Source organism: Trematomus bernacchii, unplaced genomic scaffold (genome assembly GCF_902827165.1).
Source record: "Trematomus bernacchii unplaced genomic scaffold, fTreBer1.1, whole genome shotgun sequence".
In the NCBI taxonomy this organism is placed as follows: Eukaryota; Metazoa; Chordata; class Actinopteri; order Perciformes; family Nototheniidae; genus Trematomus; species Trematomus bernacchii.
This window is the reverse complement of record NW_022987801.1, coordinates 1,629,646-1,644,080: the sequence shown is the minus strand read 5'-3', so window position 1 is coordinate 1,644,080 and position 14,435 is coordinate 1,629,646. Positions and strand designations below refer to the sequence as shown.

The 14,435-nt window shown below is 38.7% G+C and overlaps 3 protein-coding genes across 3 annotated transcripts; 2 read left to right on the top strand and 1 right to left on the bottom strand.

Moving 5' to 3' along the window:
• The first annotated feature begins 739 nt into the window (after positions 1–739).
• On the top strand, positions 740–2,585 carry LOC117498002 (GTPase IMAP family member 7-like). The gene is made up of 2 exons (XM_034150049.1): positions 740–746; positions 1,491–2,585. Exons 1-2 carry the CDS (start codon positions 740–742, stop codon positions 2,099–2,101), a joined length of 618 nt encoding a protein of 205 aa, XP_034005940.1. The 3' UTR covers positions 2,102–2,585.
• A 918-nt stretch (positions 2,586–3,503) lies between these two features.
• LOC117498053 (GTPase IMAP family member 7-like) lies at positions 3,504–6,105 on the top strand. Its single transcript, XM_034150113.1, has 2 exons — positions 3,504–3,735; positions 4,526–6,105. Exons 1-2 carry the CDS (start codon positions 3,729–3,731, stop codon positions 5,566–5,568), a joined length of 1,050 nt encoding a protein of 349 aa, XP_034006004.1. The 5' UTR covers positions 3,504–3,728; the 3' UTR covers positions 5,569–6,105.
• Positions 6,106–11,216: 5,111 nt separating this feature from the next.
• Positions 11,217–13,084, bottom strand: LOC117498063. The gene is made up of 2 exons (XM_034150124.1): positions 12,656–13,084; positions 11,217–11,504 (listed from the first exon to the last, which is right to left on the bottom strand). Exons 1-2 carry the CDS (start codon positions 13,050–13,052, stop codon positions 11,230–11,232), a joined length of 672 nt encoding a protein of 223 aa, XP_034006015.1. The 5' UTR covers positions 13,053–13,084; the 3' UTR covers positions 11,217–11,229.
• Positions 13,085–14,435: the final 1,351 nt, after the last annotated feature.

Sequence of the window (14,435 nt, the reverse complement as noted above, 5' to 3'; positions counted from 1 at the left end):
ACACACGCACAAAAAAAAGTGAAACTAGAATAAAACGTGCCTGAAAGCAAAGGGGAATATACACACATGATGTCTGTTACATGTAAAACTGTTTTCTTTTCAAAAAATCATGGACAGCAAGTTTACATTACTTCTTTCAGTTTATTCTGTTGTTAACACTGCTCACTGCACAATATTCTATGACATATGGCATCTATCTGAGAAGACCAATCATGAGAGTTTTGTCTGATGCTATAACACACATATGTCAAACTCAAATAGAAAAATAGTAGAACATATTGAACCAACTGACAAGTTTAAATTCCAATATGGATGTAAATGCAGGTGCAGGATGTCTACCAATGTCTTATCAATGTTTTATTTGAAATCCTCCTCACTACTTCCTGGAAGAAAGGAGTTGCATTTGCAGTGCTGAACAGAACACAAACACTCATTTAAACAAATGGTCTAGAAATCTAAACTGAAGGCCCATAAAGGTAAAAAAAAAAAACAGTGGAGATGTGAAATGTTCAAAAATAAGGAACATGCTTCTGTAGCTTGTTGACATGCAACAGAGCTGGTGCTTATTATAAATGTGGACACTTGAATTAAAATGTCCACTGTGTGATATGCTTATGCCAATAGTGTGTCGCCAAGAAACAAGTCAAACAGGTGTAAAACAAAGCCAAAGGCAGAAGAAATGATACGCAGTCACAACAACCTCCAGATCGGAGTCTGCTGATTTAAAAAAATTCCAAGCATGAGTGGTAAGTTAAGGTTACTTATTCCATAAATAATAATAATATTATAATGTTTTCACAAGTTTTGGTCCATTTTCGAACAATGAAACTTAAATGCCGAAATTATGTTTGTTCTATCTTGTCTACAGTCATTGATTTTGATACTCTTTTAAAAGGGTAATTTCATAAGGTTGACTATTACCTATGAAAGCAAATGAAAGGAGATAAATAAAACTAAGTCATGATAAAGATCATGTTTATTTTTTTGTGAGTACCGGCATTTTAAATAATACAAAATAGACTTTAGGCGAGTAGATTATTGACGAAAAATACCCATTGATGATGACTCCTGAATTCCTTTTTTACATTATTTTGTGAAAACAATAAAAAACTATTCATATTATTTCAGTTTCAAAATGTATTAATATAAATATTTTATCTTAAAGAAATCTGTGTCCATTCAAACTGCTTGTTTGAAAATGTTGCGTAAAAATCATTGATTACACAGACAGAGAGCCTATACAACTTATTAATGTATTATATAATACTGTATGAAATTATATATATGTATTTTAGACATATTTTATACATTCATATATTTGTCAAAATATGTAGATGTACAGTAAGCCTACTCTGAACACTGACAGAGTTAAGTTAGCATGCTGATATTGTCATCACAGCTTTGCTATTTTTGAAATTCTTTGCTCACTCTATATCCCCTGCAAAAGCAGTGAAAGATATCAGTGACATAGAGTCATTACTGTCTTCTAGATTTAACAAGAAGGATCGTGGTTTTGGGAAAAACTGGAGCTGGGAAGAGCAGCCTCACCAACACCATCTTCGGAGAGACTTTGTTCGAGATAGACGATTCGGCCAATTCAGGAACACGTGTATGTCAAGCAGAAACCAAACGTGTAAACGGGACAAAACTCATGTGGGTTGACACTCCTGGGTTTTTCGACACAAGCAGACCTGAGGAGGAGCTGAAGTCTGAGATAGAGAAGTGTATCGAAAAGTGCGCTCCTGGGCCTCATGTTTTTCTCATTGTGCTTAAAGTGGAGAAATTCACAGAGCAAGAGAAGGACGTCGTCAAAAAAATACAACAATGTTTCTCTGAAGAAGCTTTAAAATATGCCATATTTGTCTTCACACGTGGTGACCAGCTCACTGAGGGAATGGCGATAGAGCAGTGGGTCGATCTGGATCCAGACCTGAGGAATCTGCTGAAGAAGTGCGGGAGACGGTGCCACGTCATTGATAATATTAGATGGGAGAAAGACCAGACGGATGAATACAGGAGCAACAAGTTCCAGGTGGCTGAAATACTCAAGACAATAGACAGGATGGCTGATGCAAACACAAAAAAGCTGTTACACCATTGAGATGCTACATGCTACAAATAGACCATTGGTTAATTGGGCTGTAGCGGTAGCTTGTCTTGCAGCTTTGGTGTCCATTGCTGTTATTTTTGATAAAAAATGAATATCATGACTAACTGCAGCATTAGGGCTGTGTGATGTCAAGAATCTGGCAATATGATACAGATCATGATACTGGCTTAAAACTCAACATATTGCAATATTGCAGGGTTATATATTGTTTTTTTTTTATCTAATTTGAAAGAATTCCTTAAAATTAGATAAGGAATTAAAATGATTTCTACTCTTATATCATATATTTTGTAACTTGCAACTTAGTTTTTTTTCCATCATCCATTTATCTGCCAAAAACAGTGAAAAATGTCAGTCATTATTTCTCAGAACAGTACAAGAAAACCTTGATAAACTAAAATGTGTCTTTACCGAGTATCAGAGACCGATGAGAGTAGTAATGAAATGCATTTTATATGACTTTAGTATATGTTTATTAGAGAGGCGTCTGACCTGAGAGTTGAAGTCTTACCATTAACATTTGAAAGCATTGTATGTTTAATGTGTGACTCAAATATGAAGTATTTACAGTGCCAAACATTTGCTTCCTTCCCTTCCCTTTTTATTACGGTGAACGCGTTTGATTTACTGTATCCTTTAGTATTTACTATAAAAATACAATTATCAATTATCCGATTATCCCATCAAGATCTGATGTGGGCTCTCCGTAATTTCTTTGATTCTGTTTTCATTGTTTTATTTTGTCATAACTTAATCAAAATACAACAATAAATTAGTAATTTAATAATGTGTTTTCAAGTGGATTTTTTTATTATACAATCTTAAAGATTATTATTATTATGCTCATTATCAGGTTAATATTTGTTATTCCTCTTCTGTCACATGTCCCGCCCCTAAGCCTATCACGTACAATGTGTTGGAGCGCTAGCCAATAGCTTACTTGTTACATAGTGATGTCACTATGTTCTAGAAGTAAAGAAAGGAGACCAATGGAGGCGTTTCAGGCAGGGGGGGAATGTGTGAGAGAGAAACTCCCTCTGGATTTTAGCCTTTGCAGACCATTTACATGCACTAAAACCTATATAGCATACTATAGGAAAGGGAAAACCCCGAAAAACATAATAGGGCCTCTTTAATTTATCCAATGAGCCGAAAGGACCTCATGATATTAGAAAGGCTGATATTCTGCAACAAACAGTTTGTACAGATTCACTGTTTGTTTCCTGCTTTATGTTACTATGGAAACAATCTGATTTTACATATGATGATTTGTCACAATACTGTGTCAGAGAAACAAAACGCTGCCACACCGGTACGAGTCAAATAATCAGCAACTCATATTTAAGCATATTTAATGAATTAATTTGTGTTATGTAACAATTTGTGGTTGATTGTTGTTTTTCATTGATGCAGTATATTGATGCCTGTGCTTGAATGAAAGAAGTGAAATGTGAGTGGATAATTGTATCAGCCGGCAGCCGAGAAACAAGTCGGACAGGTAGACAAAAGAATGTAAGCAAGAGGTGAGTCTGAGTCAGAGAACAAAAGAAAAGCTCACAGTGGAGACGAGTCGCGGATCGCAGTCTTTTCTTTTGCTAATAATTCTTCCTTTGACAGCATGGACGGTGAGCTAAGCTTCATTTTATATTTAAATATTTTATTCAAATTAAAATGATTGTATTTTTTTCTATATGAATTGGGCGCCTACTCAAATCTCAAAATCCTAACTCGTCCTTTACACTATGTAGAAATGATTGGAGTTGTAATATATTTTTGTTTATTATTAAGGTTGTTTGAGGCTATTATGTCACTTTGATAAAATACACTCTGACAGTTGTCGCATTGACAGTTGTCACATTAAGCCTTTTTTTATCTACATTAATCTCACCAGGGCATTGTGGACTAACATGTCATGTGAAAATGTTTTATCTTTCAGTATCATATAAAAAATAAATGTGACAGGTGTGACAGTATCCATTAGTTAATTATCTTTTGCTGCCCTCAAAGTAGCTCCTCAAACACATCTTTGACTGCACCTGTTTTCATTCAAATCACAAACCAAAACTCACCTGTCATTAATATTGTGTTTTATATTTGATTTGGGTTGTTTTTAAAATTGTATGCATCTGTAAATTCTCTTTGAATATCTTTAAATACATAAAAAGTATTATTATTATTGGTTTATATTATTACTATTATTCTCAGAACCTGTCAGGTCTCTTACAGTCTCCAAAATATATTATATTGGTAAACATGCAATTTTGATGTGTGAATTTGTATTTCTTTTTTAAGATATTTGTTTTGCCAGAGTGCTATAATTAGAGATACAGAGTTAAAGGGTGAGATAGAGGGGATGAAATTGCGTGAAATGTTCAACAAATGAACTAATTAACTGAGTCACTTTTTTCACTTTAGTGCCAAACACAAAGAGGATTGTGCTGCTCGGAAAAACTGGAGTCGGAAAGAGCAGCCTTGCTAACATCATTTTGGGAGAGGCCAAATTCAAAATTGACCATTGTAATGACTCAAAAATGAAATCTTCTTCAGCAGAAACCAAATCCATCGATGAACGAAGCATCACTTTGATCGACACTCCTGGTTTCTTCGATGCAGGAAGGTCTGAGGAGGAGATGAAGCCGGAGATGGTGCGGTGTCTCACAGAGTGCGCGCCTGGGCCCCATGCTATTCTCATTCTGCTCAAAGTGGAGAAATTCACAGAGCAGGAAAGGGCTGTGATCACTCAAATGTTTGAGTATTTCTCTGGAGACGCGTTCAAACACACCGTAATTGTCTTCACTCATGGCGACCAGCTCCCCGAAGGAAAGAAAATAGAGGAGTACGTAGAGCAAAGTGAAGGTCTGAGTGATCTGGTGCACAAGTGCGGCGGCCGGTGCCACGTCTTTGACAGTAAATACTGGAAGACCAATGAAGGGGACGAGTACAGAAGTAACCAGTTCCAGGTGGCAGAGCTACTCAACACTATAGATAGCATAGTGATGGCAAACAGTTCAGGCTACTACACAGACAAAGCTATACAAGAGATAGAGAGAGAAATACAGAAAGAAGAAGGGCACATTAGACAAGCATCAGGAAACATGCCAGAGGTAGAGATCAGAAAAGAGGCTAAAAGCAACTACTTAAAGAAGAAGGTGGACAACGCACCTCGAACATGGTTTAGAGGTTTTATTCGATACGCAGTTATAGCTGGAATACTTGCAACTATCTCAGCTGTGTTGATCAATTCAAAAATGTTTAAGATATGTAGGGTAGCACCACAGGATATCAAAGTCCCAGCAGCACCACCACTGACAGAGGTGAAAGTACAGGATGGCACAGGTTCAGATTCTCTCCCTGTCAGTCCAGTGGTAGAGTTAACACAAAGTGCATTTGAGTATGTTGTGGACAAATGCAATGCTTTGTATGAAAGAACGTACAATCCTTGGAATCCATTTGAATGAACACCAAGGCAGAATCAAATGAAAATCAGCAGAAGAGATTGTCATTGATGTATAGTCGTCGCACCCAGCACATGCACATTTATTTCAATCATTTTTTTAAGCTATAAAATGTAGTAACTTAAGGTTGAATTAATTTGTCTATTTTATATCTTACCTTGTGATGGTTCTTGCGTCTTTGCTTTACATGTTCGGCTTGTTCCTGTCAACTGAAAAGATAATTACTTTATATCTGTTTTTGATATACTGAGAAGGTGTAGCAAACCATTTTTAGAAAATGTCAAAAACCTGGAAATGTGTATTTTCCTTACTCAGCTAAACTTATTATCTTAAATCTACAAGTTGTTGTTTGGGCATGGTTCATGACTTTTAGAATATGTCCTCTATACTGTTTTTTGATGTGTCTGTTGTGAGTCCACAATATGTACGGTTGTGAAATACAAAATCAATATGTACCCTTTAATGATGATTATGTTTTGTTTGAATATGTAACACTTTGTTTAAAATGTTTTATGTAACAATAAACGTCTGATTGGTAAAGGATCTTTTTCAGTTTCTGTTTTTCATGAAACCATTCACAGGTGCTGTCAAAGGGTTGATGATACTCATACATTCTAATAATAAACCAAGTCCAAAGATGAATTGCAGATATTGTCTGAGCCATAGGCAGAGTATTACTGTAATAATATTACTTTTGTCGGTAACGGAGTAGTGTAACGCGTTACTTTTATAATTCAGTAATCACACTACAGTTACTAACATTGCCCCGACACGCGTTACTTCGTTACTTTTATAAAATCAGTCATAATCACACTGACATACAAGAGGGGTTTCCGCCGCAGGTTTATATGTACGTAATCTGCGCGACTTGCGTGTCCACATCTCCACGTGCAGTGCTGCATAAACATGGCTGAGTCAGCGATAACTTTCGAGGGGTGGATGTATGCCCATTATTTTGAGTTTGTCCGAAGAATAGACAGGAATGTGACGGTGAGGTGCAAACTGTGTCCAGGCCAGAAGCTGTTATACACTGCTGCAAACACCACGTCAAACCTCAACAAACACCTGCAAAGAACACATGCTAAGGTGAAGCTAATAGCTAAGGACCCCCGAACCCAGAGTGAGGATGTTGTGAGTGCGCCGCCGCCGACTCCGAAGCAGCAAAAATTACCGGTAACCAAAGCAGAGATGGACAGGCTTGCAGCATCCTTCATAGTAGAGGAAATGTTGCCCATTTGCACAGTGGAATCACCATCGCATCGTTCAGAGATATACTGCGCAAAATACAGATAGCAGGAGACAGAGGACAGCCATAGTCAGAGCTATCTGGATCAGTCTTATGCGACAATGGAAACTGAACTAAAGAGAACATTTGAAACTTTAGCAGTCTGCGTGATCTGCCTGTAGGGAGGGGCGGGCCGGCCCTGCGAGTAAAGTAATGAGTAAAGTAACGAGTAAAGTAACGAGTAAAGTAACGAGTAAAGTAACGAGTAAAGTAACGAGTTACTTTATGCAGAGAGTAACGAAGTAGTGTAATACATTACTTTTTTTTAAAGTAATATGTAATATGTAATATATTACTTTTTTTTAGTAACGATCCCATCTCTGGCCATAGGGCTTCTTTGTTGAAAACTATAAAAAACCATTGGCTGACAGTTTTCTTTGTGTTGCTGAACATAGGCAGTGTCATTTATTTGAGTCAATTACCATCCTGTTGCTATCAATAGTTACAAAAGCACCATATAAGTATGACATATGCAAATAGTCCTAAATCCATGCACTATTTACTCTCCTTTGTTGAATGTTTGATAGGAAATAGAGTGCCAAACTGCTATAACATACTGGGCCTTTTTTTAATGAAGCTATTTCATGTTGAATTGTTTTCTGAATATTGAATTCGCCTAAACGAGCTCGGTGCTAACCAAAACATTTTTTGCATCAGCGTCTTTATTTTAATCTGAATTTTTCCAGGACCTAAAGAGTAGCAACTGTAATTCTAACAATAAATACTTTTTGTTGATCGAAGCCAAATACAAAAGGCCTTTTTGTTTTCAGTCTGCGTAGATGTATTGTTTATTCCCAGAAGTCAGGTGGATGCTGCCAATAAAAACAGATAGATAAGATTACATTCAACCTGTTGAGTTTCACTAAAACAAAAACACTCCACCTTTAAAATATATGAAAAGGTGCAGCTGCCATCCTCCCTTTTCTCACGAAATATACATTTCATTTCATTTCAAACCTTTATTTATCCAGGTTGTATCCCATTCAAGGGAAAGACTACTTATTCTCTATATGATGTTGTTTTTAATCATTTAGTGGTGGGAGATTAGCGGCTTTGAAAGCAGTGGATGTAGTTTTAGAGGGACCCATTTCCTGTTTATTGCAATGACCTGATGCCTATAGTTTTTACGACGCTTCAATTATGTAAGTACATCTCAGTCAAAATCTGCAGATGTAGGATGGGTGGAGTACCGTACTGTTGCCAATTATTTTATTCCCATGTTCATACAAACAAGGTTTACCAAAACCTATTTGCCTGTTGCCATTAATAAACCTTTCCAAATGTAATTCTTTACAACCTGTTCTTTCCAAACCACATGCAGTCACCACCCTAAAAAGTAGACCTGCTGATCTGGAAACTGTCATTCAAGCATTTATTTCCTTCTTCTATTTCTGTAATGCCCTTTTAATTAAAAAGGCCTCCCTTTCTGAGGCTTGGTAACAGTGTTACAAGGATTTGAACTCTAACGAAAACAACCAGATTTCACCAATCTCTGCATCCAAACCCTGGTTTACATTTGCCTTGTTATCAATTTAGAAAATGATGTTGTACAAGAAGTAGTTCACAACTGATATGAACTGAATGTAAATATCATTATTTACAAGTGTGATTTTTTTAGATAATTTATCCTGCAACTTGGCCAAAATTGCCTTTGATAACTTGTTATATTGCTGAGATGTAAAGCCACATGTCCTGAACCTAATCTACAAAAATGTATTTTTCTCTAAGTTAATTGTTTTAAAAACTCCAATTCCAAAAAATATCTAATATCACCTGGTGTAGTTTTTCTACTTTGTGTTGTAATTCCTTTTTATTTCCCTTTTTGTATTGGATTATTTACCTTTGTTACCTTACTATTTCATTACCTTCCCTTTAATCATCTTCAATTCACAACATGATGCTGTACAAGTTGAAATTCTGCTTTCCGTTTTTACATAAGTCTGAAATAATGTATTAATTTAGTTGAATGTGTAAATGATTAAATGCAATTTTCATGTGTGATATTTGAAGTGAAGACTTTTATAATTAAGGCCTGCACCCAGGGGCGGATCTACCGGGGTGGCATGTAAAAAATAGCCTTGCCACCCCAGTTGGCATCTTTGTTTTGGAAGAAAAGTTGTGGCTCATCGGACATTCATGAGAGAAAATCTCTAATGTCCGAGTGCAAGTGAATGCAGCACAAGACGCAAGTCTTGTAACCCCTTCCCTGGCCCTGGCGCGAGCTTGGAAATATGATTGGCGGAGATTTCATTTGAACGGGGGGACAGCGCAAAACGAGAAGCATTCGGACTCAAGTAGACGGAAGGAATGAGGTATTTGCGGTCTACAATAACAGAGAAGAGACTGTCAAGTTTGGCTGTACTCAGCATTGAATCAAAACGCACTAAAGCTGTTGATCATAATCAGTTTGTGAGGCGTTTTGCTGAACAAAATGGTAATCGCCGCATTCAGCTGTAATAGGCATGCCAACTTGATGCTCTGCTCATGGATGACTCGATGAGCATAACAAACTGTTAAGATGATGACCTTGTATGTGTGTATTTATTTATTTTTTAGTCCAGCAGATATGTGACATATCTGAAAGAATTGTGCTTTTGATGATAAAAACATGAACTTTGGCACACTGTTAGAGCATGCCCTAAGGAAGATTTTTGGCTATAGGGCCATCGCATATTTGTCCATTGGTTGTTATGTTGGGGAGATCCAGCACTCACACAACATGAAAGAATGAAACAGAGAGGAATCAATGAAACACAAACACAGAAATAGTTGAGATTAATCATTATTATTTAGTTGCGCACCACTAAACAACAATGGGGAAACATTACCTTGCTTCAACAGCAACCAATCGCAGAAATGGTCCCACAAATATTCAGAAACACAGGACACTTAAAGGTTTCCTAAATGACACACGAACATGTTCCCTAATCATGTTTAACGCACACACATTGTCAGGTCTCCTAAACTTGGACGCACCAACATCAGAGCAACATGTAAGTTCCAGATGTCAAAAGGTCATTATCTCATGAAGTCTTTAGGAGCCTTGCAGGATATGAATTATCCAATTAACAAACTATATATATCGTCTGCACATGAGCGCACATACATTTCTTTACAATAACTAACACACCAACATCCTTATCGTTTCTTAGCTAATGCATGCTGGATATGAACCACTAACTAACAAGACTTTAACTGTATTATATATCTGAGGAAGACCTCTCTTGGAGTTCCTCTGACCTTTGCCAATTTACTTAACATGGGTACATCTGCTGTTAATTGCAAAGACCATTGATAATTAGCAAAGAGACTCATGGGCCTCTTGCAATATCTGGAAACTGTAATTAAATCATAGTTACATTTTGAAGGTCCAAGACTTGACATAACAGTTATTTTACCAGCAGCTTAGGATCTAGACCACCTAGGATATTGATTCTGGTGGCTAATCCTACATTTTCAAGGATGAGGAATGCAGTGGTACTATTTACAACATGCTAGAATGTAGCTAAATTCATGTATCTGGTATTCAGGGAACAAAATACACAGTAAAACCATTAACATATTTATTATGGTGAAGTAATACATGTTACATAATATAATATTACAGGTTTTCAACTAAATGCAGAGTTAGTTCTGAAAACACAGTCCCCCACAGTAGCAAGGGCAGTGCTCTGAATTGCTGCCTTGACACATTTGAAAATTGTCCACTGCACCCCTTTTTGCATCCAGTCACCTGGGGATGGGAGTTCAGGGGCTGCAAACATCATCTGCTGGTCATCCCAGCAGTGACCAGCTTGGAAGGCAGCTCTCTTTGTGTGCTGAATCAATGCTGCTTATGTTGGGGGGAGTACTTCAATTGTTATATCTTTCTGGGTGAAGAGCTGCTTGCGTGCCTGATTGACTGACTCCTGGCTGATAGTGTGGTCAAACAATACCAGAGAGCACTGTCACACTCACTTCTCTACTTCCCCTTGTCTACGACCAGGCCAAATCTGTGGCCATGATTCGTCATTCCATGGAGGTGGTAAGGCAGGCATTGGAGATTCTGAATCCTGGTCAGATACCAATCATTACTCTGGATCAACTACGCTGTGGCAAAACAAACCCAGTGGAGCTGGCCAGCAACTCAGAAGATCATTTTATTGTTATGTTTGTTGGGTTTCACATTGAAATGGCAGCACTCAAGGTACTTGGCAACCTCCAGGAGGGGTAGCGGGTGGACAAGAGCAGTGTCATGTCCCCAGTTCCACTTCTGGTCTATCATCCTGTAGCTGGAAATAGAGTTGATGATCTATGTGCGATCAATAAGAGAGGCTGACTTCCTACTCTATATAAATGACCAAGATTGTGCCTTGGTTCCTTGCTCTGGGACACACCCACTATGCCGGATGGACACCAGTCCACTTGCGTGACATGATTGTGCTAAAAGATAACCATCCTGATGTCCATGGGCAGTTTCTGAAAGGAAAGGCTGTGAAGAAGACGACATGCAGCTTCTCTGCTATTGCCATTGACCAAGCCCACGAGCAGAACAATGCCTCCGTGAAAGGTGATAGTGATGCTGTAGGCCTGACAGAGAACCCTGCAGCTCTGCGACGATGGATGCTGTCTGGCCCCGAGATGGCACGTGTGGTTGGAGAGTTTGAGGCCTCCACTGAGAAGAGAAAGAAGACTGACACCCGGCACCATGAGCAGACCAAAAATGGCATTTGCACGAGATGTTAAAGCACTGGTGCTATAGAAGACATGGGCAATCCATGCTGTGAAAAGAGCATTGTAGATCTTCTTGTATTGGATACTAGAGATCTTGCAGATGCAGCAGTCATTGACACTCTGAACCAAATTGAGAAACTTGGACAGGCCTCAGTATGACACTGTACAGTGGAGGAAATAAGTATTTGATCCCTTGCCGATTTTTTTTATTCACCCACTTACAAATAAATGAACAGTCTATAATTGCAATGGTAGGTTTATTTTAACAGTGAGAGTAAGAATATAAAAAAGAAAATCCAGAAAATTACATTATATAAAAGAGAAAAATGTATTTGCATTTAACAGTGGGAAATAAGTATTTGATCCCCTTGAGACCAACAAGAATTCTGGCTCCCGCAGACCGGTTAACTAAGTCCTCTTCCTTTAAGAAAGTACTCCTAATATCAACTTATTACCTGTATAAAAGACACCTGTCCACAGAATCAATAAATTAGATTCCAACCTCTCCACCATGGGCAAGACCAAAGAGCTGTCAAAGTACCTCAGGGACATGATTGTAGACCTGCACAAGGCTGGGATCAGCTACAAGACCATCAGAAAGCAGCTTGGGGAGAAGGAGACTGTTGGTGCGATTATTCGGAGATGAAAAAAAATAAAATGGGCATCAATCAACAATCAATCGCTCACGGTCTGGGGCTCCACACAAGATCTCGCCCCGTGGGGTATTGATGTTCATGAGAAAGGTGAGGTATCAGCCAAGAACTACACGGGAGGAACTTGTTAATGATTTCAAGGCAGCTGGGACCACAGTCACCAAGAAAACTATTGGTAACACACAACACCATAATGGATCAAATCCTGCAGCGCCTGAAGGCCCCATGCTCAAGAAGACTCATGAAAGGCCACCATCATTGTCACAAATGGGCAAGCTGAGAACTGGTACCAAGTCAGATTGGTGGGCTGTTTGGAGGACCTGATTTATTTACAAGAGAATCATCTCACCCCACAGTACAGGTCATCATCCCCTTGTGAACATGCTACGACCTGGTGCTACTAAGACGTTTTTTGATTATGTGCAGAAAGTGTTCTCACCATACTGACATGCTCTCAGCTGGAGCATGTTAGCAGAGTCGATGTCGTGTGGGATGAATATTTCCCCGAAAGTCTGAAGGCTGAAACACGCAGCAAGAGAGGGAAGGGAGTTCATAGACACGTTGAGCCATCCAGTGTCATTCCTGGAAACTGGCCAGAGTTTCTGCGCATTGAAGACAAGAAGGCTGAACTGTTCTCCTTCCTGGCAACCAGTGTGACAGCCCTCAACACTGGCAAACAAATAATCAGTATTTGCACCATGCACACATGAGGAGGATAACCACATCCTACTGCACCTAGGAGATGCTGTGAAGGAAGGGTATAGCAAGGTGTCAATACGCACAGTTGACACGGATGTGGTAGTACTGGCAGTCACAGCAGCCCAATCCCTCAACATCACTGAGCTGTGGGTTGCCTTTGGAGCTGGGAAGGTTGTAACTGTTTGCAGTAAAGTTGTGGGGCGCTGAACTGTTCGTTTGAATCTTTTGAATTTTGATATATGATCGTAATTACTTGTCTTTCAAATTTGAAGGAGGGTGAGCAAGCATCTTGAGGAACATTCATCATTAACTCCTCCAAACCAGGCACCATGAGCAGACCAAACATGCACAAATGGCATGTGCACGAGATGTTAAAGCACTAACTGGTGCTATAGAAGACATGGGCAATCCATGCTGTGAAAAGAGCATTGTAGATCTTCTTGTACTGGATACTAGAGATCTTGCCGATGCAGCAGTCATTGACACTCTGAACCAGATTGAGAAACTTGGACAGGACCAGAGTCCTGTACTACGAATCTAGTTCAACATATCCTGGATATGTTTGAGTTAGCCGGTTGACCTAATCCAAAACAAACGCGCTCTCGCTAAGCGGTCCTACGACACGGGTTATCAACTCGATCGCTCAAGCAAGCCGTACCCTATCTAGTTAGGTGCGCGTTCACATAAAAGGAGTGGTATTTAGAGCGATCGACCAATCACAAACATGGACAAGCCGCGTACTGACAGCGCAGCGTCATACTTCCTGAATGAAAAGTCAACTATAATATTAGACATATGAAGAAGTTAAACTTTAAACATCCATGACTTAAACACTTTATCCAGGATAAAAGCCACATAGTTGCAGCTGCAAGGTGAATACTGCTGGTAAAAGAAAAAGCGTTTGAATGCGTACATCAACAGGTTTATGATATCACTGCCCCGTCTAAGACACGAGTGGATCTGACTTTAATTACATTTGACTCGAGTGTTTCGTCAACTTAATGTGTTGCTTAAAATAATACTTCTGCATACAGTATGTGACACTGTGAGTGTTGCACGACCAGATACAGCTCAAGAAGCTGACTCAGATAAGGAAATATATTATACATTATGATGTGATATGATGTGATATGAATGATAATGGGACACATCGACGTCTGCACTCACAGTGCCGCGGACTGTAGGCTACGTAATGTTACTTTGATCCGGTTACTTATGTTGTGGCAGATATTTAAGTAAACTTTCTTAACGCTAATGTTATAATAGTCAGATTGCTCTGAAGATGAGAGGTGATATTCTATTCATTTTCACATTCACACAGTCAGTGATTTTGGCCGGCCGTCTTTCCTGCAACGGCAGTTTAAACTGTATTTCCTTTATCCTGTAATATTACTTGATCACTTTAAACTCTGCACACTGTTGTTATCAGCTGTTCCACCATGGTTGCTACCTCAACCTGTAATAGATTTATCCTTATTGAAATGGTTACATTCAATGAAAAATAAAATCAATGTGCAGGC